The 27,615-nt window shown below is 40.4% G+C and overlaps 1 protein-coding gene across 15 annotated transcripts in view; it reads right to left on the bottom strand.

Moving 5' to 3' along the window:
• KIDINS220 (kinase D interacting substrate 220) overlaps positions 1 to 27,615 on the bottom strand; it is a 99,010-nt gene that overhangs the window by 51,612 nt on the left and 19,783 nt on the right. For 10 of the 15 annotated variants that reach the window (XM_078445025.2, XM_081795154.1, XM_078445023.2 and 7 more), the window contains exons 5-21: positions 27,428 to 27,526; positions 26,411 to 26,512; positions 23,824 to 23,922; positions 21,920 to 22,117; positions 19,579 to 19,677; positions 17,911 to 18,009; positions 16,527 to 16,625; positions 13,095 to 13,272; positions 9,278 to 9,442; positions 7,844 to 8,023; positions 6,871 to 7,036; positions 4,778 to 4,929; positions 4,308 to 4,597; positions 2,959 to 3,099; positions 2,048 to 2,291; positions 1,794 to 1,882; positions 202 to 346 (exon numbers count right to left, since the gene is read on the bottom strand). In XM_078445025.2, the coding sequence (XP_078301151.2) occupies positions 202 to 346; positions 1,794 to 1,882; positions 2,048 to 2,291; positions 2,959 to 3,099; positions 4,308 to 4,597; positions 4,778 to 4,929; positions 6,871 to 7,036; positions 7,844 to 8,023; positions 9,278 to 9,442; positions 13,095 to 13,272; positions 16,527 to 16,625; positions 17,911 to 18,009; positions 19,579 to 19,677; positions 21,920 to 22,117; positions 23,824 to 23,922; positions 26,411 to 26,512; positions 27,428 to 27,526 (2,545 nt within the window). The remainder of the gene's footprint in view (positions 1 to 201; positions 347 to 1,793; positions 1,883 to 2,047; positions 2,292 to 2,958; positions 3,100 to 4,307; positions 4,598 to 4,777; positions 4,930 to 6,870; positions 7,037 to 7,843; positions 8,024 to 9,277; positions 9,443 to 13,094; positions 13,273 to 16,526; positions 16,626 to 17,910; positions 18,010 to 19,578; positions 19,678 to 21,919; positions 22,118 to 23,823; positions 23,923 to 26,410; positions 26,513 to 27,427; positions 27,527 to 27,615) is intronic. The other 5 variants (XM_078445026.2, XM_078445024.2, XM_078445022.2 and 2 more) reach the window with 1 other exon arrangement.

The following is a 27,615-nucleotide window of genomic DNA, read 5'->3' on the forward strand; positions in this document are numbered from 1 at the left end:
TTAAAAAAACAGTGCACAACTGATGATTGATTTTCACTGTCAACGTTAACATAGGTTTCATTAGGTACACTCAATGCAAACCAAAGTGCTATACAACGGTGTGGACGTATGAACACGGCACACCCTTCTGTCTCTGAAACTGAATTGCTCTGCTGATGTGTTAAAGTGTATCACCCACCATAAGACAGTAAGAAAAGTTACCTGTCACAGAAACAATATTAAGCAATCTTCTCATAGTCTGAGGACTTATATCACTGAACCAGTCCTCAGTAACCAGCAGTTTCGTAAGATCGAAGGACATCTGCCGAGTGATGGTCCTCTGCATCTGCCTTCTTCGGTAAGTATCCTGAAGGAGTATATCACGAGCAGAATGAACCAACACTTCTCTGAGAACTTAAGGCCTTTTGAGAAGTTAGTATATGTTTAGGATGACAACAGAAATAATCCAAAGGGGAAGCTTGTACAGTAATAATAGGCATTATTATTATTAGTCTGAGGCAGAATCTTCACAGAACAGTTATAAAGTAATAGCAGCAGCAAGTGCATCAAATGCTGTGTGTTAGCTTCAGATGTATTTTGATTTATGGTTGTACAGTTACAGAAAATCAAATGCCTTGAAGATTGCAATAAGCAGAATTATGTGAAGAGGATTCAATCAAACTCTTACAGAAGTTCCATCTTATTCAGAGTTCCTGTAGGAACCCGGAAATAATAAAGCAAACAACCTTCTGTCTAGTTTTAAGGATTCAGCATTTTCATGGTGAGGTAATGTTTAAATGTGTGACAACTACCTTCACATCTGCGTAAGAATTAAAGGCACCAAGGTGGGCAGAGTGGGGTAGAGAATCCCTTCGAATCCGAGGAGGAACGGGCACAACAGAAGCGAGCCCTCCTCTGAGGTCAGGAAACGAGGCAATGGTGGATGCAAGCACACGGAGCCCGGATGGCCAGACTCCCAGGAGACAAATTCAAAATGCTGAACTATACCCTCCTCTTAATTTGGTGCCATCAGTTGTCATTCGTGCTAATTTTGTATTCATACTTGTGTAGGGTAGAGACATGAAATCAAAACATCAAAATACCACTGAAGACACATTTTTTCTATAAAATGTCCCAAACTGTGGATTTGGATTTTTCTCTTCAGAAAAAGAAAACGGTGCCAGTGCCAGCCCAACTCAGCCGTCCTTCAGCGGCACTACCGCTGTAAGTTACTGCAAGCGGACATCTTCCTGTGATACTCCCTCGATCTGTACAAAAGAGGGTTCTAGAAATGGGGCAGGACAGGGAAAACAAGAGCGTTCGAGGAGAAACCCAAGGTGGCCGGGCAGGACACAAAATCACTACGTGGGTGGAAAGAAAGGGTCACACGTCACAGACGCTTGGGAAGGAGGAAGGCCAAGAGGAGGAGCACGGGGCGCTTCCTCCCGGACAGCGACGGTGGCAACAAGCACCCGGGACGGACACAGCCTGACGTGGAACGAAACCCTGGAGGAGGTCATCTGGGGAGCTTTCAAATCTCACTGAGAGATCCCGATTCCGCGGGCCGGAGGTCCGGAAGGGCAGCTGGGGACAGGTTAGGAGAGGACAGGGGCTGCTGCACACTGCACAGCTGTGATGGGCTCCAGGGTCAGGCATTTCCTCAAAAACACCTGAAGCCGAAAGGAAACTCAATAATCAAATGTATCTGCTGAGCTGAATGCACCGTCTACAGAAGATAATTGAAGCAGCATCACCCTAGTTCCATTTGAACAACAGCAGTACAAACATTTGGCTCAAAACAAATGGCATCTTACCCGTCTATTGAGGGCTGTCTTGCTACCAAGTTTAGTCATCTCTCCAAGGCTGTTTTGTGAAACTCTTCTGTCAGCATCTTCCTGTATCCCTTAAAGAATTTGTCGAGAGAGCATCATTTGTACCAAAATTCTGTCGTACGCGATATTCAAAGAGAAGTGAAATACTAACAATACTTTTCAAGGTAAAAGGCGAGTCACCACAAAAACTACGTAACTACTTCAAACCCGAAGTACCTGAGGAACTTGATCTTTACCTGCAGTATCTGGGCACGGAATGTCCCCATTTGTTGTTGAAGTTACAAGAAATTTTCTTGCATTGCTCAGTCCACGACTATTAAGGAAAACGGGTAAATGAACTATATTGCGCATATAGTCGTGTCCATTTATGTTTGAGTCACGAAGCACACTATTCAGGTTCTGGTTAATTGCTTTTATAATAATATGTGGATCACTTGCAAAAATGGCAATGAATGGGCCTTTTGAAAACAGAACTCGGACCTGTGGTAGAAGACATGTGTATTTATGACATAAATTTCATACTATCCAAAGTAACAAAAAGTCTCTTCCACATCTATCCTTTGGTGACTATATTTTTAAATACTAATTTTTATTAAAATATTATTCCATATGAAAACAAATTTCACTGAAGTCTTAATGTGATTTTTTTCCCATCTGACAATTTCTCGCCATCTGACCGTGATAAGACCTTCAAAGAAAATAATTAACCCTGTCCTATTTTAAAATATTTATGGTCTACATAAAAGGAAAGATCAACATACATGAGAAACAGTTGTGAAAACACATGAGGTGCTGGCCACACTGGGCTCTTTCCACCGTCATGCACCTCACAGAGCCACCGATGTGCCCTACTTTAACACAAACTACAAGTTCTGCGGGCTCCCTACTGTTGTCTCTGAGTCTAACCACAACTGGAGTCACACCATGGACTCTACAGCTACTCTCTTCATTGTCTCACACAGCCATTAGGCCAACATCGTTTCAATCTGTTTGTGACGAAACACTGACTGGCTATGCTTCTACGCTAAAAAAAAAGACTGTTTTTACAAAAGAAAAAGTACTCTTCCAATTCCATTTGAGAAATTCACGAAGTCATTCAGCTGCTACGTATGTGACAATCAGGAGTCTCAAGATGACCACGACATACAGTATCTAGCATCTGGAGCACTTTGTCCTGCTCACAGGCATCTAGTCCGTCGATGATGACCACCAGCCTCGTCTGGTTCTGAGTGAAGCTGTCGATGGTCTTCGCCATCCTGGCCATCAATTCCACTTCACACTTAAGGACCTGCAGGAAAGAAAGGATAGAAGCACTGAAGGCATGAGAAATTTAAGCACATTTCTTAAAGACACTGAGAGAAACTCAGGTGACAGGAAGAAAAGAAATCCGAGGTCCTCGCTGCCCGTTGTGGCTCCACTGAAACTGCAGCGGGTGCCTCACCATTCATCAAGTGACTACATAAATGAGAGCATTTCACTCTTACAAGGCACATGGTCACATCCACTTTAAAAGGACAAACTGGGTCGAGTGACTTACTTGCCAAGACCACATGCTCTGAAAGTCAAAAGGCTAGGAACTGAATGCAAATTCAAAGGATTCACACTACACTTGGCTCCTGATAGCAAGTGACCTTGATGACAGGAAGGGGCTACAGATATTGTACAAAGTCCCTTTTGGTTCTAAAAGTATGGTCCTATCTTATTTAATTTTTTTATTAAAAAATTTTTTTTTTAATCAGGGAACCTGGGTGGCTCAGTCGGTTGAGCGTCCAACTTCGGCTCAGGTCATGATCTCACAGTTTGTGGGTTCGAGCCCCGCGTGGGGCTCTGTGCCGACAGCTCGGAGCCCGGAGCCTGTTTCAGATTCTGTGTCTTCCTCTCTCTCTGCCCCTCCCCGACTGGTGCATGCACACATTCTCCCTCAAAAATAAATAAATAAATACATACATACGTGAATTTTTTTTTAAATTTCTTTTTGAGAGAGAGAATTCGTGCAAGCACATGAGCCAGGGAGGGGCAGAGAGAGGCAGGGGACAGAGGATCCCAAGCAGGCTCTGCGCTGACAGCACAGAGCCCAGTGTGGGGCTTGAACTCATGAACCATGAGATCGTGACCTAAGCTGAAGTCAGACACTGAACTGACTGAGCCACCCAGGCGCCCCTTTATTTTCTATGTTTTAGTGGTGCCTGCTTCCTCTACCGGGCCCTGGGGAGCCCATATCATCAGGCAGGACACTTGTTACTACTAGGCAGGTGACCTGTAGAGCAATCTCCTAACTCCTAGGAGTATCTTATAAAAGTCTATTTTATAAAAATCTGTATTGTTTTCATTTTTTCCACTTTAAATGTACACTTCCAAAGGGCAAATCAGGAATAACACTAAAAACAAGGGCACCACCGTGACCCTTAGAGAGCCCACTCCCTAAAGCCCCACCATCATGGTTAGGGGAGCACACTCGCACTACAATTACCTTCTGACGACCCATGAGTGCTTTACCTTCATGAATCCTTCGCTTTTCAGCTTGTGCAGTTTGGAGGCGGCATTATGGAGGCGTTTCCTTTGAGAATTCAGGAGAGAGTCCAGCACCTGCCACCACGTGCGACAGTTCAGCACGAGGGCCAACCCCACTATCGACGCAATAGATATGAGGACGGCATTCACTGTCAGATGTTTTGGGTCAACTCTGAAGATAGCCAGGAGAGTAATTCCAGCAATAATGCAGCCAAAGATAAAAAGGAAGATGACAAAAGATGGGAGGCAACACGTTTTTTTCCATTTCTTTTTGCCTGTAAGACAACAGACGGTTTTAACAATTATTTACACACCGAGTGTCTAGAAAGTCCTAACCATTGCAGTCATGGCACAGGGATTTCTGATGTTCCTTCATGTTTTCACGGAAATGCCCTGAACGCTCATCCCATCCTCAACCCCGACACACACACAAAGACGCAGGAGGGACGTCCTACCCTGTGTATCTTCAGTCTTGAATACTCGAAAGAGCCTGGTTGCCAAAAAGCCAAACTCTCTCTCACAAGCATCCGACAGAGTCGCGATCATTTCAGCCATCGATGTTTCTCCGCCTACACTGGACAGCCTGTTGTAATCTGTAAACAAAAACCTTGGGGGGAAAAGGGGAATAAACTGTTACTCAGGTATCTAAAGAAACAAATAATTTCCACATACATCATCTCTCTATCACTTACCCTACATTTTCTTAATGTCCCTTTTAAAATACTGTGTTTAAAATTCTGAGGAGGGGGGCGCCTGGGTGGCTCAGTCGGTTAAGCGTCCGACTTCGGCTCAGGTCATGACCTCCTGGTTCGTGAGTTCGAGCCCCACGTCCGGCTCTGTGCTGACAGCTCGGAGCCTGGAGCCTGCTTCGGATTCTGTGTCTCCCTCTCTCTCTGCCCCTCCCCTGTTCTCACTCTGTCTCTCTCTCTCTCTCTCTCTCTCTCTATTCTCTCTCAAAAATAAATAAAAAATAAACATTACAAAAAAAATTTTTAATAAAATAAAGTTCTGAGGAGGAAAAAGGACTTGTAATTAGGGATCGACCACTTCTAACATCTTACATACTTGTCCCAGGAAAAGGCAATAACCAAAGCTAAATGTAGCAGAGTTATAGGACGTTAATTCTCACTGAAAGCAGCAGGGTAGCAAGAGGCGACAGAGTTCCGACAAAGCATCAGACGTCTGTCTCAACAGGTCTCGGGCACCCTGACTGAAAAGGACGCAGCCAAAAGAGCTGCCCAAACAAAGTGTGCTAAGTGCCAACAGAGAGATCAGAAAAGTGGAGAGAATCCTACAGTTGTTAAGAATTAAATGCCATTTCGAAACTCAAGTTTTAGAATGTTTTATTTACAGCTTAAACGTTTACCAGGGATTTAAAAATAAGTTGTAAAATATGCTTTTCACAGTTGTTCTTTGAAATAACTGAGTTGTCTGCCTCCTGACCCTCTGGGTGGATATGATTTCTGTATCTGTTCCTTTCTCCCCTGCCATCCCTAATTAAATGTCCATCTCAACACAGTAGATATGCAGTGTTTTCAAATACAATCTAAGACCCCACTGTACCATACTGTGCGACCTTGTTTTATGCTATTTTAATTGTTCAGACTTTAAAAAAAAAATACCATCTCATTAATTTAAAATATATTTTCTGTAAAAATGTTTCCCCCAATTATTTCATTCTACTCTGTATATTTTCTTAACTTTTTAATTTTACCTTTTCATCTATAAATCCTTCTCCTAACACCTAATCATATATGCTAATTACACATAAGTTTTTGTCTTTATTTTTGTCTCTTATATTCATAGCTTTAATGTTTCATCTGGGTTGGCCTAATTATTTTCCTCTTAGATTACACATTTTATCTTAAAATAATTTTAAAATTCTTAATCATTTCATATACATTTAAATATTCTGCCGATTCCTATTGAATTCCTTTGGCTTTCAATTCTGTACTTTGTTTTTCACTTGACGTTCCCCTGGAGCCTTCCACTTTTCCTTTATTCTTGACATACGTGTTTTCCACCATTTCTGAACTGTTTTCTCATGCATTTCCTATCTGATAGTAATAACTTCAGACAGGCAAGTCAATATATTTCCACAGGCGAGAAAAGAGCTGCTCAGAGAGCATGCTGTGTTGCCAAGGTTACGTGCTAAAGCAAGGGGATGCCAGGACCCATCCTAGGTCCTGCACTCTCTTCAAAGTGTCCCCAGAGGATGGAAAAGGGGTCATAAACGGGGGGGGGGGGGGGGGGGGGGGGGGCGGGGGGTAGGGGAAAGGTTTATGCTCTGATAAAATTTGCGAAATCAAAGTTAACCAGATTTTTTTAGGATAAAAGGTCTCCGATCCTTTTATGTACAAGAGGAAGGTACAACATGAAGTGTCCCTCAAAGCCACTCAACCAGGACGCGTTGTTTTATTTCTCACATAAAAAATTCACGAAACCGATGTTTTTTGGAACGTACGCCGAGAAATGAGGCATTTTTGCTCAAAAACTTTATTTTTGCTTCATCTTATCCAAAGCTCCTTTCATCACGGGACCAACTCACCTGACAGGCAAGGCTCTGGTGGTTTGCTCCGGCAGCTCAGGCGGGTTCACAAACATCAACTTGAGGAGCAGCTGCAAGTAGCCGATGTGTCTCGCCAGTCTGGTGCTGAGCACCCAGGCCCAATTCCAACTCTCTCCTTCCCTCCGGCCACCGAAGTAAATGACAACTAAAGAGTAAACGATTAAAAAATTAGTTGACAGCCGTTACCCAAGCAGCCTCTTTTCTCAAACTGTCAAATATCAAGCAACGGGAGGTAGGCGTACACGACTGTCCCCGGTGCCAGGCTATCTCCTAGCCTCCTCGAAGGAGTCCTCGACCGAACAACCGACATAGAGAAGGTACGTGGAAAACGGAAAAGTAAACTAACTCAAATATGACATACGAAACACGATCAGAAAGATAACGCCTTAAACAGAAACATATCACTCAGTTCAGACTCAAATGTACGTACGTGACTTGGGGTTTATCATTTTTTTACACCACCAGCTCCTCTGACAGGGAATCCGTTTCCTCTTTTACAACTGATGATATTCCCCAAGAACAGGACTACGTTCTATTTACTTTGTTTTTAGATAAAATAAAGATCACAGTCATGATCAAAATGCCCGAGAGCATGCCAGTGATGGCTATGAAGACTTACTCTCAAAAAAGACTTAAATACAGTAATTCATTACCATATTAAAAAGCGAGTATAACAAATTATAGTTCTGCTTCAATATTGACAAGCACTCCAGCCAGGTGGTGGACAATGTTCCTCTAGGCCAACTTCTAAAATAGCAAAAAGATCCCTTTTCTCACTTAATTATGAAAATCACTTAGAGGAGGGATATGGATAATATTTAAGAACTACAGATAATATTTTATATTTTATAAATATAGATATATTTAAGAGATACAGATACTCTTTTAAATAAAACAATGAGTCTTGACATTGTCTCTATTTTTGGAAAAAAAACAAAAAGCAAAAACTTACTAAAAAATATATATAAGAGAGCCAAGAAGCTCAATGATATTGCTATTCCAAGATTCAGGTCAACTGTAAAAGCAAACAGTAAACCAAGCCCTCCACAGAGCAGCAAAGTCAGAAATACTATAAGCCAGGAAAACTGAAAAAGAGGTTCAATCTGTTGTCCGGCAAAAGTCTTCATTTCATCTGAAAGAGAAATAAGAAAGCCTCAGTCCTGTTTTGTTTAAGAAACGCAACTTTTTTTTCCTCCAGGTTTTTATTTAAATCCAGTTAGTCAACATGCAGTGTGATATTAGCTTCAGGTGTAGTTTTTTTCTTTCCCTCCAAGTTTTTTAAGAAATACAATTTCAAACTGAATTTGAAATGTTCACGTTTTCAGTACAGACATATATCGGGCACTTACTAAACCCCTATATAGAGTGCTGCTACTTAACCATTTTAGCCAAAGTTCTCCTCAGATAAGCCTCCAAGCCTCCTTCCCTAGGGGCACACCCACCCTGGTCTCACCTGCTCTCCTGCTGCACACTGAGGGTGCACACATCCTTTCATATATTCCCATTTGTCAAGATTCTGTTGATATTTATTTTTTGTGGTTTGTATTACATAAGCAACAAGGTATTGTTTCCACGCCCAAAACTGAAAAACATTACTTTGCTATGTGTCTTCAAACTACACATCATGACCCTTCCTCTCTCCTCCTCACCCCTTCTCCCTCCAATCACATTTAAGAATCACTGCTCTTCAAGGTGTGTGCGGAGCCCAAATGAGCCCTAAACAAGTCATTCCTTCCACAAAACCTGGTAAAAAATTTATAGGCAATACTGAAACCTACCCTTGAGGAATGAGTAAGATTTTGCCAATCAAAAGGCTGGGGTGGGGGCGGTTGTCTATGAAGCTCCTAACAGAGGGAACAACCCAGGAAAAGTGTCTAGGCTGTTCTCGCAAGAGCAACAGCCCTTGTGACTGTGCCCACAGCACGGGGACCCACGAGAGTCAGTGCTGGTGGGTGTGCCATGCTAACCGACAAGTTTAAGAGGGGCACTGAATAGGACGATTATAAATACCACATGCAGGGACGCCTGCCTGGCTGGCTCAGTGGGGGAAACAGGCAACTCTTGATCTCGGGGTCGTGAGTTCAAGCCCCAAGTGGGGCATGGAGCTTACTTAATAATAATAAAAATAAAAATAATAATAAATAGCATATGCAGAAAATCCGCTACCAAGGGGTCTTAAGCATATCATAACACAACCGGATTTTGTTTTAGGAAGAGAAATCAAATGATCATGTGCAGGATCAACTGGAGGGCAATAAAACGTTCCATGTAGTAAACTGTGCGACACACATACCCATACATAAAAATCTATTTTGTCTTTACTTCAGAAAAAACACCAAAGGAAACCTCACTATGCATACAGACTTTGTACAAACATGCCCTTTACCTTCTAGTTTCTTGAGTAAGAAGGATTTGCCACTTCCCCACTGTGCATACAGCCCCACACAGATGGGCGGCTGCATGGTAGGCTCACTGAGAATGTCTGCCAGGGCACTGCTATACAAGTCGTAACCGAGCATGTCACCGTCGGTCTCAGTAGGAGACAAGTGTCCTGTAATTATAAACACACCATTTCCTTACATTAAAAACAGACACTACCACTAGAAAGGAACATCAAGTCTCATTTATCGATTATTGATTTCATTAGGAAAAAAGCCTTATTAAATGGTTAGGCCTGTGTAAAAATAGGTTCAAAGGTATTAAATCTTAAATACCATATTTCATTGAACTTCAGATACCTACCTGCTTACTGTAAGATGCATCATCTGAGGGTTGATGGGGGGTGGGAGGGAGGGGAGGGTGGGTGATGGGTATTGAGGAGGGCACCTTTTGGGATGAGCACTGGGTGTTGTATGGAAACCAATTTGACAATAAATTTCATATATTGAAAAAAAAGATGCATCATTATCATGTACAACTAAGAAATAAAAACGTGTTGCCAAATTATGACACAATGCTCTCTCATCCATCAATTGTAAGACACATTTCAATTTCAGAGATGTTAAAATGGGGAACAATGTACATTTTAGAATCAATAAAATGATTAAAACACAAACTAGCACATAGGAAGAAATTTAATATGTGCAATACCTATAGAAAGAAGCTATTAAAAGTCACTGAAGAATACAGTAATCCGAGAAAGAGAGACATCGTATGGCTCCAGGCAGAAAGGTTCGATGACTTCAAGACAGCAATTCTCACCAAATTAATTTATCACTTTGAGACAATTCCAATCAAAATCCCACAGAAATTTTTGAAAAATTGAAAAGTCAGAACACGTAAGTACAGCTAAGAAAAAATATTAAAAGACTACCAGAGAAAGAGTAGTTGTTTCTGGAGAATAAAAAATACACGACAAAGCTATAACAATTAGAGCACTGTAGAGCTAAGTGGCATTTCAAACCAGTGGACAAGGGAGGAATTAGCAAGTGATGCTGGGAGAGGCGAACCATCTATTTTTTATTTATTTTTACTTTTTTATATAATTCATTGTCAAATTGGCTTCCATACAACACCCAGCGCTCATCCCAACAAGTGCCCTCCTCCACGCCCATCACCCACTTTCCCCTCTCTCCCACCCCCCATCCACCCTCCATCCACCCTCGGTTTGTTCTCAGTATTTAAGAGTCTCTTATGGTTTGCCTCCCTCCCTCTCTGTTTGTAACTTTTTCCCCCTTCCTTCCCCCATGGTCTTCTGTTAAGTTTCTCAAGTTCCACATGAGTGAAAACATATGGGATCTGTCTTTCTCTGACTGACTTATTTCACTCAGCATAATACCCTCTAGTTCCATCCACGTTGCTGTAAATGGCAGGATTTCATTCTTTCTCGTTGCCAAGTAGTATTCCATTGTACACATAAACCACATCTTCTGTATCCATTCGTCAGTTGATGGACATTTAGGCTCTTTCCATAATTTGGCTATTGTTGAAAGTGCTGCTATAAATATTGGGGTACAAGTGCCCCTCTGCATCAGCACTCCTGTATCCCTTGGGTAAATTCCTAGCAGTGCTATTGCTGGGTCATAGGGTAGATCTATTTTTAATTTTTTGAAGAACCTCCACACTGTTCTCCAGAGCGGCTGCACCAGTTTGCATTCAAACCAACAGTGCATGAGCCATCTATTTTTTAAAAAATAAAATGAAAACTCTATACATCCCATACCTCATAAAAGTAAGTTTTTAAAATATTAAAATATTAAATGCAAAAGGTAAAACCATAAAAATGCTAGAAGAAAACATAGGGTAAAAATGTTTTAAATCGGTGCATGGAAAAGGCCTTTCTCAATATAATACTAAGGCCAGAACTGCAGGAAAAGACTGACAAATACACTACAAAACTGCGTAACTGTGAGATGAGGAATAAAAACCCCATCACTATAAACAAGGAAGAAGCTGGGAGAGGGGTGCAACATAGAGAGGATGGACCCAGGGTCAATATCTATATCATACAAAGACACTTAAAACCAATTTTTAGAAACTATCAAAAACTCAAGAGGAAAGTAGGCAAAGGATACAAAGAGGAAAATGGCAAAACTACGAATGGCCTATGAACATAAGAAAAGATCTCAATCTCACTAATAATTTTATAATGCAAATTACAGGAGATTTTTTTTCTCTTATTGATCTGATTAGCATAGATTAAGGAGGCTGGAGATATCTAGCATTCGCAAGGTTATGGGGAACTGCACGACATGGCCTGAGGCAGAAGAAATTGTTATAACCATATGAAAAGTCTACCAACACTGTGAGCCTCCGCTGACTTGCCAATTCTACTTCTGGGAATTTATTCTAAGAAAATAATCCTAAAAATAAAAGTTAATGGATATGTGTACAAAGATGTTTACTGTAGCTTTTAATATATATACATTAGCTTTTAAATATAGTTAATTATTTAAAACTTTTATAATATGGTATGACCCAATTATTACTTTTTAAGGCTGTATATGTAGCATAAAACATTTTTAGAAATGTATAGAAAATCCTGTTAAGTCATTCAAACAGTTATGAATTAAGAGATAGGGGACAATGGGAAATTTATACTTTCTACTATATTTGTATCTTTATTCTGGAAATTTAATGTGTGCGCATTATTATAATTAGAAAACAATATTTTAGGGGCGCCTGGGTGGGTTAGTCAGTTAAGCGTCTGACTTCACTCACGTCATGATCTCACGGTCCGTGGGCTCAAGCCCCACGTTGGGCTCTGTGCTGACAGCTCAGAGCCTGGAGCCTGCTTCAGATTCTCTGGCTCTCTCTCTGCCCCTCACCGTTTGTGTTCTGTCTCTCTCTCTCTCTCTCTCTCTCTCAAAATAAATAAAAATATTTTTTTAAAAAGTATTTTAAAATACAAGAACTCAATAATACAATAGAATCATACGTAAAAATAGTATCTAAGTAAGAAGCTCAACTACAAGGTGGTGGGATTCTACTATCTCCTGCTTGTTTCTCTTAATTCTAGTAGAAAATTGTTCCATATTTCAAAACACCACATATGAATGATTATATGTGCATGTACATTCTTTTCGATCAAAAACTATTTTAGTACAATATTCAAAGCATTATGCTAGATGTTACAGAGGACATAAAGATAAGAAGAGATAGTTCCTATCCTGAAGAACTTGGAATCTGAAGGGAGAAAATTCTAATAAAAAAAAAGGCCAGGTATAATAAGTATTAAAAAAGGAAACATAAAAATGCTTAAGTATTCAAACTAGGAAAAACTTTGCCTGGTGAGGCAGATCAGTTAAAACGTCACTGAGAAGGGGACAAACGACAGGAGCCTTGGAGAAAGAAGACTGACAGGTAAGGGACGTTCCTGGGAATGGAGAGGACAGACCTGTGGCAGGCAGAACACAAGCAAACACAGGGAAGTCTAAGCGGTCAGGCTGCACGGAAAACAGGGCATGTTTTGGTAAAAACACGAAGTGCACCTAGGGGAACAGGGAGATTTTTAGAAAAGCAGGCTAGACTTTCAGAGGTCTTAAACGTTGACTGCTGACTCTGGATGTACTCGATGTAGACACTGCAGGACAATGCAGAAGGGCTTTAGGCAGGAAGGAGTATTTTTCCACAGCAAAATAACAGCTTCCTCAACTTTCACAATCTCCAGTGAAGTGGTAAATGCCAAACTGCTATGGGCCCCTTAACTTTCATGTAACATTCATTTTTTCAAAGCTCAGTCAGGAACAAAACCCAATACTTACTGGCTCCGAATATCTGAGTTAAAATACTTTTTTGATGGCTACAGTCAATGTTGTAGGGAGTCTCGCCTGCTTTGTTGGGCCTATAAAGTAACCTTCCGTCTTTGGGATTTCTTAAAAGAAGCTCTGCCAGTTTGCGACTCCTCCCACGGATAGCAATATGCAAAGGCGTGTCTCCTTTCTGTAAAATAGGCAGGAAGCTTGAACTTTCATGTATTTTACATGTAACACATACAGAGTAACAATTTTCATGTTTTGTAAAATAATGAAACATCTGAACTTCTGTTTTTCAGACAGAGTGAATAAATGTGAATTTTTATCTCTACCTTCTCTGTACTTTCTTTCTCTAGCTCCCTACCTAGCTCTTCTTGGCTATTCTTTCTCCCACAGCCCTGGAGAACGAAGTCATTCTTCTCCCCCCCCCCCCCCCCCCAACCCACTGAGAGAGAAGCAACAGGCTCTCTTCGCCGATCCGCTGCCGTCCTCCATCCGAACATCTATTTGTCCACAACATCCTTCACTTTCCTCAACTAGTTTCTACCCTATCGCACAACTTTCTCCTGCATTTGTCTAGAAAGCTTCACGGCCTATACTGATACCCCATCTAACACGAGTGATCTCACCTGCTCCCATGCCCTTTGCCAACCAGCCTCCGTCATGTTAAGCCCTCAACTCTGTCCTGCAGTTCTCTCCCTTGGAGCCCTGCCACACTCTGTGCGCCCTTCTCCGGCCAGTGCAACCTCTCCTGCTCTCCTCCCTACATCCGCCCATCAACCTACCTTCTTCCCGTAGTAGAATCTCTAATCACATGAGTATTCACATCCAACACTCATGAAAACGTGTAAAAACAAACAAACAAAACAAAACAAAAACCTTAGGTCCGTGATGTGTTCTCCCACTTTTTACTTCACAAACACCATCTCTTAAAGACGTTGATCCAGTTAACAAATGACATTCTCAGTTCTCGTCAACCCTGATCTCTCTAGAAACACCAAATGAAAATGACCTGCAGTATTCTTCCTATAGCTTCTATGGCACCACCTTGTCTTGATTTTGACTTTCATCTTCTGCTTTTGGTCTCCTTCTTCCATTTCTAGATTCTCTTTCTACATCCTAAACACATGGCACAATAACTATGTTCTGAACTCACTCCATGTAAGTAAGGCACCAGCTGGGCACCTGGGGGGTTGGAAGACAAAATAGTCCCTGACCTTAAACAGCTGACAACGTAACAGGAAAAATCAGATAAATATCCAAACTATAAAACTAAGTAGGATGTGACACGCTCCGTAAGTAAAGTTTTGACCTCAGCTTTGATCTTTCTTCCCATTGATGACCTTAGTCACACCCATGCAATTCTTATCTCTTGGTAACTAACTGCCAAATTCTGACCACTAGTCTTGATTTCTTGCCCAAATTCTAGTCCCATACTTCCCAATGCCTACTGGTCATGGCCTCCTGAATGTCTTATCAGCCCTCAAACCAAACACATCTGCATCAGATTTCATCATTTTATTTCCCCACCTGAACCCCATTTCTTATCCCCGAACCTGTGAGAAGGTAGAAATATCATTTGTGTCACTTCTGCCAGACACAAGGTTTCTGAAAATTCAGGGAAGACAGGGAAGATATTAACACCCGCAGCCAATGTGCAGAAGAAACACTGAGCTCTCTGATAGGCTAGGTGGAAATAGCATTAGTCTTCATTCTTAGTGTATCTTTATGAAATCCTCTACGAAGAGCCAGGATCAAGACTTTTACAGGTTTGTATTCCAAATTCTAGCACAACACCACCTTACCCATCCTCAGTAAGTGTGTGCTGAATGAGTGAACAACCGCCCCAAGTATCACGTGTGCCTGTCACAAGTGTGTGCTGACTCGAGGCAGGGCACACACACAAGGATGTCGAGACCGAGAACTTCAGGAAATCTATTAATGAGTATGCAACGAATATTTATAAATGGCATGTTACAGAATTAATGAGGCCATGTGGAATCTTAAAGGGCACTTAATCCAGTGGGTTCCTTATTGTAAATTAGGGAATCAGAGCCAGAAACAAGTAACAGCAGAATGAGAAAAACAGCCAATACAGGAAGTTTTCTATAAACCTAAATATATTCAATTTCAAAATCTCTTCTTTGACTTTCTGTCATTCCTAATTTTCAGTATTAAAGTTTCCTTCCTTTTATATGACATTATATAAATGTGGTAATGATGGGTGAGAAGATTTTTTGTTATGTTTTTCCTTAAACAGTGGTGTTTTCTTGATAAAATACTAATACATATTGATTCTGTGGGTTTTTTTTGTTTAATTGTCTCATAAATAATAGGAAGATAAACTTCAGTCTATTATGGATTAGGAGAGCCCAAATCATATCATACATTTAGATGGAAAAAATTTATAATATCTCTTACTTTGTACAGAAATCAATTCACTCGTTTTATGGGAGGAAATCAGTTGAAAGCAGAAAAGAACTCCATTTAAAATGAAAACAAACTCAAACTGGGGATTAATTCTATATAAAGTATTAAGCAATTTCAAGTTAAATTTACTACGGGGGCACCTGGGGGGCTCAGTCGGTGAAGCATCCGACTTCAGCTCAGGTCATGAACTTGCGGTTCATGAGTTCAAGCTCCGCATCGGGCGCGGCACTGACAGCTCAGAGCCTGGAGCCTGCTTTGGATCCTCTGTCTCCCTCTTTCTCTGTTCCTTCCCTACTCGCACTCTGTCTCTCCCTCTCTCTCTCTCTCTCTCTCTCTCTCTCTCTCAAAAGTAAGTAAAGATTAAAAAGAAACAAACTATGGGGGCGCCTGGATGGCTTAGTCAGTAAAGTGTCTGACTCTTGATTTCAGCTCAGGTCACGATCTCACGGTTTGTGGAATTGAGCCCCGCATCGGGCTCTGTGCTGACAGTGTGGAGCCTGCTTGGCATTCTCTCTCTCCCTCTCTCTCTGCCTCTCACTCTCTCAAAATAAATAAATAAACTTTAAAAAACCATGAACATTTCTCTAAAAGAATTATGGTGAGGACACGCAGCAGCACCTGTTACCTCCTGTTAGTGGATACAAATGCCAGCCTGCTCTGAGCCTATTTCCTCCAGCCCCTTAAATTCTTTCCTCCTGTTTATCTGCAAGCAGGCTCTACATCGGATGACGTCCTCCTCGGATGGTGGTCGACGCGGCTCACCAGCACCGGCATGAGCAACGGAAGGAAAACCTGAAGCGGCCTCTTTAACAGCACATTAGGTCTGCCCACTCCGCAGCACGCTATCAGAACAGCCAAGAAGAGATCACGGCACCAAGACCCCAAAGAGATGTCCCTAGCAAGTAACCTCTCCCTCCGCAAAATGAAACCAGCCCCCCTCTAAGTCCAGCAACTATTTAGGTCAGGCTAGCAACAGCCTTCCAAAGAGCGTTCTCTGCGCAGATGTCTTACCTTATCCACGGCCGATACTTTAGCTCCTTTATCTAGCAACAGCTCCACTACCTCGATATTTCTCATCTTGGTGGCCTTTATAAGCGGTGTTTCACCATCCTGCAGGCACAGATAAGAAGTTTTGCCAGATTAACAGCGTTACTCCTACGTGTTTAAAGTCATGTAAATGCACATGTAAGAATTCAACTGTCTGACTGTGGTACCAGACCATATCGCCAATGCCCTCAAAAAAACACAGCCATAGAAACTAGTAAGAAAACTGCCTTTCACCACCAATCATTTGTATCGAAATCATCTGGTGTCACTCAGCCGAGAATGGGAATATGGCCCAGCGACTCGTCAGCCATTTCTGGCGACAACGCCCCGCCCCTCGCTGATGTGGCCGTACCCCAGGCTCCACCACTGACATCCGGGCAGCACCGCAAGAGACTACGTCCCGTTCTCACCATCTTCCCAACTGACCCACAGCTCAGCCAGTGTCCAGGCCTGCCAGTGTCTAGATTTTCCAGAAATCTTTACCAGCGTCACTTCAGATCTCTATGCACCTAAGGACCCGTGTGTAACAGGGATAACAATTTGATACAAACAGCATGCGTCTGGAAAACCTCAAAAAAGTTCATGATTTTTTTCAAAATCAAATTGAGGGAAATAAGAAGAGACCATACATAGCTCAGCGTTGAATTAGGAAAGACAGAAGCTTGGTCAGAACCCACATAAGGTCACAGTGGTCATCACTTAGGTCCAAAAAAAAAAAAAAAAAGATTATCTAGGAGCCACCCATAAATCAAAAGGTAACCCAGGAAACTTTCTGTCCTAGGGCACTGATGTTACCATCATCAGGACAGAAAGAGGCTGGTCCCAATCCGCAGCAGATAAAATAGAAGTGTAAGGGTAGTAACTCCAAAGTGTGTTTATTCACTAGGAAGGCCTGCCACCTCAGTCCAGAATTCCAGATATATTTCCCCATGGAAAACTATTACACATAAAGCCAAATACAGTCACTAAAGTCTTATCAAGTTATATATTTTTCACATGATTTAAGTAAAATAGACTAAAGCAACTGGTTTGGGGAACCAAGAACCACCCACCTTGGTCTTTTAAAAGGAAATATGATCTGCATTCCAAACAAGAGCATAAAAGGATTGAGGAAATGACCTGTCTGCAATTTGTGAATAGCTGATATTGTATTTTCTGAAAGTGTTTAATTAAAAAGTAACGAATTACACACTGTATTTTCCTGTGAATACACAACTTCCGAAAGGATACAAAATTACTGCCTAATTTGATATAGACTATTGTCAGTAAAATCAGCATAATTCTAACATCAAACACCAATGACTGAAAAAAATCAGCAGCACCGACATTCTGCACTGGGTCTTAATACCTTTGTGCATATTTCAGTGTCAGGATTGCACTGTAAGATATCTCTCACCATCGTCGCATTTCCTTTCTCTACAGCCCAATATAAAGCAGTTTTGTTGTCCTGCAAAATAGAAAAAAATCATCACTTCATATAAGATACAATATTGGGAAACTGCTACTTGTAAACATAAAACATCATTTTTAACATTTCTGCCAGAAAGCACGAATAGATCTTACCAACAAACAGGAAAGAATATCAACCCTTATCTGTTCAGCAGCTAAGAAGCAGTCTTTCACTTGCTCATTTTCTTGAATTTTCTCATCCTATTATTCCACTGTCCTTGCCTGAAATACCAGTCTTCCTTTTCTCTACCTATCTAAATCCAACCCATCTTTCAAATCTGACTCAAATTCTACCTGCTCTCAAAAGCCTTAATGCCCTCTTTCCCCAACTCAAGACTCTTACACTTGAACCTTTCATTAAGCAATCAATCACGTACCATCTTCTATCAAAAGGCATCACTTTATATGTTTATGCAAAACACAAAAACATAAAGAAAACAAAGTAAAACCTCCCTAAAATATGGTGTTTCTTACAGCCAAGGATTCCATGTTAAGTCCCTCACAGCATTTGGCATAATATTTATTAGTTTGATTTAAAAATGGAGGGGCGCTTGGGTGGCTCGGTTAAGGGTCTGACTTCGGCTCAGGTCATGATCTCACAGTTTGTGGGTTCAAGCCCCACATTGGGCTCTGTGCTGACAGCTCAGAGCCTGGAGCCTGCCTCGGATTCTGTGTTTCCCTCTCTCTCTCTGCCTCTCCCCCACTCATGCTCTGTCTCTCAAAAATAAATGTTAAAAAAAATTTTTTAATGGATTTGGGGGCACCCAGGTGGCTCAGTTGGTTAAGCGTCAGACTCTTGATTTCAGCTCAGATCATGATCTCACGGTTCGAGAGACCAAGCTCCAAGTCAGGCTCTGCGTTGACAGTGTGGAGCCTGCTTGGGATCCTCTCTCTCTCCCTCCCTCCCTCCCTCCCTCCCTCTCAAAATAAGTAAATAAATAAACATGTTTTTAATGGATTTGGATACAAGGAAAAACTGAGCAGAAGTGTAGACTGTCCAACAACAAAATGGGTTAAGTACAGATTTTTTTAACCTAAATCTCTTAAAATATTGGACAAATTCACAACTTTAGGGGAGCTTTTACCTAGCATTAGTAATTTGTAATTTGTAGCTCTGTGAGCTATGGCTTAAGCAAAGTCCACAGGCACTATCAAGTGGTTCTAGGAAAGGCAAACAGAACAGGGAAGGAGAAGACGAAACAGCAAGAAGAACATATGGAGGGAAAAGGCAGAACAGAGGGGAAGTACTAAACAGAATAAATAAATTACATGCATTCAAAGTACCAGCAACTGTCTCGTAAAGTACTAATTTCAGGATTGAATATATTTACACATTAATAAAAGAGGCGTGTTTGAAAAATATGAGCTTCTAACATGCTCTAATGTCATCTAATATGACGTTAATGGAGAAATTCTGTAAGAATGGCAGTGAAACTTAATATAGGCATCCATTAAATATCGTAGGGTCTAGATGTTTATCTTCATAGAAAAATTAGAAGAACGACATTAGGATCAGTCGACACGTACAACTGATTATGCTCAGAGGTAGCAGCAAACACACACACACCTGTCCTCTAATGTCTATATCAGCATATTTCTGGAGAAGTGCTCGAACGATTTCTACATGACCACCTCTGACAGCACCAATCAACACGGTATCTCCACTCTGAAAAGACAAAAAAAAAAGGCAAACTGACAAGAACAAATAAACACTGCTTTGAAGTTAAGGTTCATCGTATACTAACAGATATTGCTCTGAAAATTTCTTGGATAAAAGAGTAACTCAAGAGAAACATTTTAGTTAACTAATATTAACACCTAACATTAAGGGCCCTGAGAGCAAGAGAAGGTTATACCTCAAAATGAGGACTCTGAAATTCCAGGACAAAAGTTGAGAAAGACAAGTCACCCAGAACGATAAGCCATTCTCTTTGAAGAAGACCTCCCTTTCTAAGTGTAAATTAAATAAAATGACACCATAGCTGTCAACGAACCGAATGAACACTTAGAAATGACATAATACAAAATTGTTGGAGTAATTCTATGTGACAAAAGTCATGGGTTGTAAAAAAGGGATTTGTAGGGCGAGGGCCATCAGTGGGTCTATAACCGACCACATTTAATTAAGGGAGAGGCCGGTTCCCAGACCAGTATCTACATTCTAGGCAATCTGGCATTACAGGCTAACAGTGCCTAAGACTGACTCATTCCCCATGATGAGGCTTAGATGAAGTTCATTACCTCATAAAGACATCTCTTTGCCCTGAAATTCTATTCACCAAGCAACGATCAGTATTAATTATATCCTTCTACTACTTCAAATGTAAAATGGCTATTTTGGCAATGGGCAGAATTTTTTTTTTTTTTACTCTAAATTACGTATCAGTTGCAGGGATTTGAGTTGGGTGAGTCTATGGGCTGTGGCTCATCTCAATCCTTAGTGGGCCTCGATGGGCGATAAATCAAGATGCAGGTCCTTGAGGATTACCGACCTTAGCGCCCTGTGTAGTAGTATCTTTACAACATTAAAAGCAGAAACAAACCCAAGGCAAACCAACTTTAGTTGAGAATTCCAGACTAGTAAATTAATAAAACGTTGTAAATATTTCATTGCTTACTGTGTGCCATGTACTGTTCTAGGTACTGGGAAACAAGACAAACAAGGTCCCAGCTCTAGAAGAACTGGCAGGCTAGAGGAGACAAACAGACAACAGACAATACACACAAACAAACAAACAATCAGACAAATGCCATGCAAATAAATTAAAATAACAGTGATATGATAGAAAGTGACTGGACAGCTACTTTGGATTGGGTCACTGGAGAAGATCTTTCTGAGGAACTCATAGTTAAGCTGAGGTCGGAATGACAAGGAGGAGACAGCTACACAGTGATCATGATGATCAGCATTCCCAACAGAGCATAGCTGGTGCAGAGGTCCCAGAGCAACAACAAGATCGCGTGTTCAAGAAAGGGAAGAACGTTAATATGCCTGCAACCTATTAAAACAGGGTTAAAGTGTTGCGAAATGAGGGCAGAGAGTCAGGCAAGGACAATGTCTTACGGTGTTCACAAACCAAAGAAGTAACATTTATCCTAAGTGCAAGAGAAGCCGTGGATGGCTTTAAATAAAGGAGTACACATGAGATTTGTTGCTTTAGAGGTCACTGAGCACAGCACGGAGAATACATTAGAGACAAAAGAGAACCCGGTTAAGGTGCTGTTGCTGTAACAAGGGAAGACGGTGGCTGAGACTCGGGAGGTACTAGGGAAAATGAAAGGAAGCTGACACGTACAGGATGCGCTCTGGAGGTAGAACCAAGGGGACTCGCGGAAGAATCAGATGTGGCAGGTGAGGAAGAGAAGCCAAGGCTACTGTGGAGAACTTGGGGCTTTAACAACAGGGTGAGTGGGGACACCATTTCCTGAGCTGGAGGCAGGAGGAAAAGCAGGCTTGGGATGAACCAAACAAGCCATCTGCTTTGCCGTAAGTCTTAAAAGCCCAGCACACATTCAAGCAGAGTTCAAGCAGAGTTGGATATACAAGTGTAGAGTTCTGAGAAGAGGGTAGAGCAAGAGTACAATTTTGAAAATTCTAAGTGTAAAGGTGGTACCCGAACACTTGGGGACGTGAGTAACGCCAGCCACGAACAACACGACAGTAATATACATCAAGGACAGTTACCGTGCATGTGATATTTTCAGTAACGATATTATTTGACAAAGATCAAAAAGAACACCTTCCACAAAGATTGAATAGTTGTTAACTTCTCAGTTCTAAAGGCAGAAATAAAATTTATCTTAAAACAAATGCATGACATACACGAAGAATCCTGAAAGGTGTGACAAGCGAAGGTAATCTTCCATCACGTTACCACTGGACGACCAATCTGAAATAGGTAACCTACCCTATCAGGTATGTTCACGTATGTTCCAGCATCGAGCAGATCCTGTACAATCTCCGTATGACCCTCCTTTGATGCAATCATCAAAGCTGTATTTCCATCCTTATCTGTTAAATTTACATTTGGATTTCTTTTCAAAATTTCCTTCACTGACTGAGTGTAGCCTCCTTTTACTGCCACGATCAGTGCAGTCATTGAATTCTACAGCAAAATAAAAACAAGCCCAAGAAATCAGTACATTCTAGAAAACATAACTTATGCAATAATCACAAAACTGGTATTTTCAAAAAGATAGTCTATCATTAACAGTTATTTCTGATAATAAAATGCCAATATAAATAACCAATCACATACCAAAATTGGTCAGGAAGCATATTTTCTGTTTTTGAAGATACATTAATTCTCTTGAGTCAAGAGGACTGTTATGACATTCAATTCTTCAAATGATAATCTGACATTGGATTTGCTGACAATGAACAGACCCTCTCACTATATAATGAGATGAGATGGGATGATTCAAAATTAAGCACATTCTAAATTAAATAATCCAAAATAAGGTTAATTGGGCTTCAAACAAAGAATTGTTTATAATAAAACCTATACGAAAAACTGAAGTGAAATTCATTGAAAACAATGAACTGATAGCTACAGGATATTTCAATAAAGTGTAATACATTCTCCTTTCACAGTGACCTAGAAACCACATTTTTCAAAAATGGTCTTATTGTTAGTGGTTCTTTTAAAAGCCGCACGTATAGTTTATAACAATAAATCACCTGATAGAAGAAACTGACCCGTTACCAAAAGTATTAAAATTGTTTCTTGAGACATTGATCTATATTGAGACGTCATGTAATTTCCTTATAGAAATATTTCAGTTATTAGACCAGCCCCTAAAACTAAGTCATAGTTCTTTCACATATTAAAATAGAATAGCCTTTTAAAATGCTTTAAGTCAAAAATCATAGAAGTAGCCACTCTTCCACTTGATCAACTGTGCAGAAAAAAGGAGAGTGAAAGGTATGAATTTCATGTAAGAATCCCACTCTTTCCTGACACAGCACTAAAAAGATCAGCAAGTAGTAGCTCCTGCCAATCTGGAAGATAGGAGCAACCGGCTGATATCACGTCAAGAAGTCAAGTGTGATACAGAGTTCACTTTTGTTACACTGCAGCCAGAGATTTGGTGACATGTCTCCTCAGAGTACTCCGTGATCCATCTCACATAGTACTTCATTTTGCAGATAATAGTCTGTATTGATCATTTCTTACGCATAAATATAATTTCCTTTAACTATAGTCTCAAAATTTCAAGGGAAAAGAAATTTGTCAGGCCTCTCCAGTATCTCCAGCACATTTGGCACAGGGCTGCACGCACAGCAGGTGCTCAATAGGGAATTAATCCCTGCTAGTCGGAATAATGTACTGAACCAGCTTTCAGGCGTTCTAGGTTTTGACCACCAATTTCTGACATTTTTAAATCTACTGGAGAAGAAAAACAAGCCACAGCTCAAAATTATCCAAAAACTTACAATATTATGTTAGATTTTTAAGGAAAAGGTGTTTTAACAGAACATAACTTTTTTCCACAATTAATAGTATTTCAAACTATTTGACTTAAAGAGTATTTCAATATGAATTCAATCAAGAGTAAGATTACTGAAAGATGTTCTTTAGAGTTTTGGCCTCCCAAAATTTACATGCATTAGCAATGGTTCCTTAAGGGCATATATTTATAACATATCATATCTACAATACATTTGTCAGGATAATAGAAAAAAATGCTTGTTTGTCTACATATTATTTAAGAACTGTAGGGAAAATTTTCTAGGCATATACTTAGAAAAAATATTCTCTCCCTTCAAACTAAACACACACACGAGGGACTAAACAGAAAAGATACTTACAGCTCCTTCTTGATCAACATCAGCTCCCATGGCCAGTAAATGTTTTACACATTCTAAATGACCCTTCCGTGCAGCCCAAACCAGAGGAGTAGTTCCATACTAAAATAATAATAATAATAAATTTAAAATTATTATCAGATCTGTAGTAAAAGAGACAAATTCTCAACATGAATTTTGATACAAATCATACTTTGAGTATTCTTAAATTACTGTTTATAGAAATTATAATTTTAATCCTAGATAAATCTTATTTTTCCCACTTTCTCTCTCCTGAAGAGATGATTAACCACTGTACGAAATTTCTTTTACCCAACTTTAACTTTCATAATTAGTGACAATTTTTCCACCATAATGTCATACAGCCTCTAATTTTCAACAAGCTTTCAGTGCTTCCTGTATCTTGTGAAATACAATTTAAAGTTCAACAGTATGACTACAGGCAAAAATAGTAACAACCAAATGACAAACAATTCTAAGTACTTCTGAGGCCCAGAGGAGTTTTGGCTTAAAGTCACAAAGCTACTAAGAGGTACAGTAAGACGCAGGACCCAAACAAGCTTGGCTTCAGTCCGTGCTCTAAGCCACCAATCCCAAATCAGCCTCTGAACTTGATAAAATAAATTCTAGCCTGGAAACTGCACTTATTAAAAGCACCTTCTGCTGGAACGTGATTCAAAAGACATCAGAGAATATATATTATGCATAAAAACAATGCTGTATCTTTGGGGAGCCTGCCAATCAAGAGACACATGAATATCCACAGTGATCTTTCACTACATGAGACCAGAGATTAAAATAAACATGTAATAAATGCCTGCTTTCTATAACAGCTCTGTCCAAAACTTTCTGTGCTGATGGAAATGCTCTATAATTCTGCACGGGCCAATACAGTAGCCACTAGTCTCGTATGGCTATTGAGCACTTGAAATGTAGCAAATATGACTGAGGAACTTTGTTTTTATATTTTCTGTGTTTAGTACATATATAGGGCACTGCACACAGTAGGTACTAAACATTTTCTCAAAATGTTAGACTGACAGACTAGTAGCATAATACCTGATTTTGGAGGGGCTTTGAATGCCAGGTCCCATAAAGCATTTTTCAATAGGTCAGAAGGAGAAATTAAAGCTTTCACCATCACATTAAAGTGTCAATCAGAAAACATCAATAGGGGCGCCTGGGTGGCTCAATCGGTTGAGTGTCCAACTTCGGCTCAGGTCATGATCTCGCAGTTTGTGGGTTTGAGCCCCATGTCAGGCTCTGTGCCAACAGCTCAGAGCCTGGAGCCTGCTTCCGATTCTGTCTCCCTCTCTCTCTCTGCCCACCCTGCCCCTCATGTTCTGTCTCTCAAAAATAAATAAGCACACAAGCGGGGTAAGGGGCAGAGAGAGGAGAGGCACAGAATCCAAAGCAGGCTCCAGGCTCTGAGCTGTCAGTACAGAGCCCAACACAGGGCTCGAACCCACAAACCATGAGATCATGCCCCAAGCCGAAGTTGGATGCTTAACCGAATGAGCCACCCAGGCACACCCCAAATACAAGATTTTTAAGTGCCATATTATAAGTATTTGCCATAGTCTCTTTACGGTCCTTGTTATAGCTATAATTTTAGATAATACTTTTTAAAAAATGAGCACAACCTGCATAAAGTGTATAAAATACATCAATCTTAAATTGTACTACTTGACGATTTTTTTTTACATACGTGTGCACCCAAACAAGTACCATCCGGATTAAGAAAAGGACAATTTCTGACATTCCCCTCAGGTTAAGCAATACTATCTGACTTAAATTTATGCTGAAAATGTATTCCAATTATCAAAAATGTCTGATTAATACTATTTTCCTGTATTTCACTGAACTGTTATTAATTTGAAAAGAATACAGTTAGCCACAATGTATCAAGTTCTAATTAAATAAATACTTGTTAAATGTTTGTGATGACTATTAAGGATTTAAAAAATGAACAGAACAAAATTCTGGGAAGCTTTCTGAAGTGGATGGCAAATGAGCAGATGTGAAGGATGAACAGAAAGTAAAGCACAGGAGGAGAGGGCTCCCCACGCTCAAAGGGCACATGCAAAGGCATGGAAGGACCAAGAACACATGAACTGAGGCACCCACATCCTTTGGCCACGTGCAGGCAAGGCAGCTATAGGGCTCAGAAGGCAGAGAGAGGACAAGGCCTATCTTCCCACATCACACCAGGGATCGGTGTCTTCAGCATTTTAAGCATGACGAGAGAGAAAACTAAACCTGACTTTTAGAAAAACCACTCTGGCAACAACACGGAAGCAGACAGAACTGAAGTCACAACAGAAAATTTCAAATAATGGAAACAAGGAATCGTCCCTATGTATTTTCCAGAGAATGATGAATGTGATGTAAAAAAATCAACGGAGGGACACTCAAGGTGGTAGTCACAAGGGATCTGCCTGTGACATACCTAACTATATAAAACACATTCATAAACACAATGAGAAGATTCATCAGCGCAACCTCATGCGATCATATAAAGAAACCTATACTCAGACATGCTGCGTGGACATAATGCGGACTGGAGCCTGGAAAGGTCTTGCTGACCTACCTTATCCGAGCAGTTGACTTTAGCGCCATTTTGCAGTAAAAGATGCACTATATCCGCATGGCCTCTCCCTGCTGCCCAAATAATGGGGTAAACACTGTACTGCTGGGAGACAGGTAGGTGGGGATGTAAGTAGACAGAAAAAAAGATGAGGAGGGAGCGGGCAGGGGAGGGGGGGAAAGAAAAATCTTTTAGGTGGATATTTACAACACACATTTGCTAAGAAAAGTAAATAACAAAGGGAGTGATACAAAGTAATAATTTAAAAAAATCAAGTTACAGATCATTCTCTACTTAAAAAACAGTCATAAAACATAATCATCAAATAAAATGCGCTCAACCTTAAATACATACATATTATGAACATATTTATTTTTACAGATTAATACATTTAATGTGATTTCTAGCCAACAGGCAAGACTAGTAAGAGAAATGTGAAACTATTCTTATATAATCCTTCCATTAACTTGAATAAGTTTCTCTTTTTTTCAGCTGTATTCAGGTATAATTGACAAAATCACAAGATAGTTAAAGTGTACATGATGTGACATACATGTATAGTACAAAATATAGACAATTTCTCAATCTGCAGTCTGAGACCCAGTCTCAAGTAGAGTAGTGATGCATGTATTACCATTTAAAGAAATGTATAGAAAAATGGTATGGAGATAGACGCACACACACACACATACACACACATATATAAACACCCCTTTCCTTTAAATAAGTTTAGATTAAGAATGCATACCCACAGAAAACAGGTAAGATGACTTAAGGATTTTGAAATCCTAAATTAACATTTAAGCTCTAAGAGTTGCCTTTTTGTTGATAAGAACTGAGAGACAAGCTTAGCTTGAGAAAAAAATTCTCACTGTGCTTTGCAATCACATCCTGCATTATTATCTTTAGTAAGATCTAGATCATTTCCATCGAATATGAAGTCTAAAACGTAATCAGTCTTCAGTGTTCCCTAAGAGAACTTCCCACTTGTGTCACAGTGACGTTTTTGCTAATGCTCACCAAACCAGTGACGCTCGGATTGGCGCCATGAGAAAGCAGCAAGTCGACCACTTCGGTGCGGCCTTTGTAACATGCCCACATGAGAGCGGTCCATCCTCCCTAAGGAAAAAAAAGGGGGGAAGCGGGTGGAAAGAAAACGTTCGTGATCACTTCCAAGCACAAAAATGGCATTAATGAAGTGCCTCCTT

The sequence above is a fragment of the Panthera onca genome, chromosome A3 (assembly GCF_046562875.1).
Source record: "Panthera onca isolate mPanOnc1 chromosome A3, mPanOnc1 haplotype 2, whole genome shotgun sequence".
NCBI classification, from domain to species: Eukaryota; Metazoa; Chordata; class Mammalia; order Carnivora; family Felidae; genus Panthera; species Panthera onca.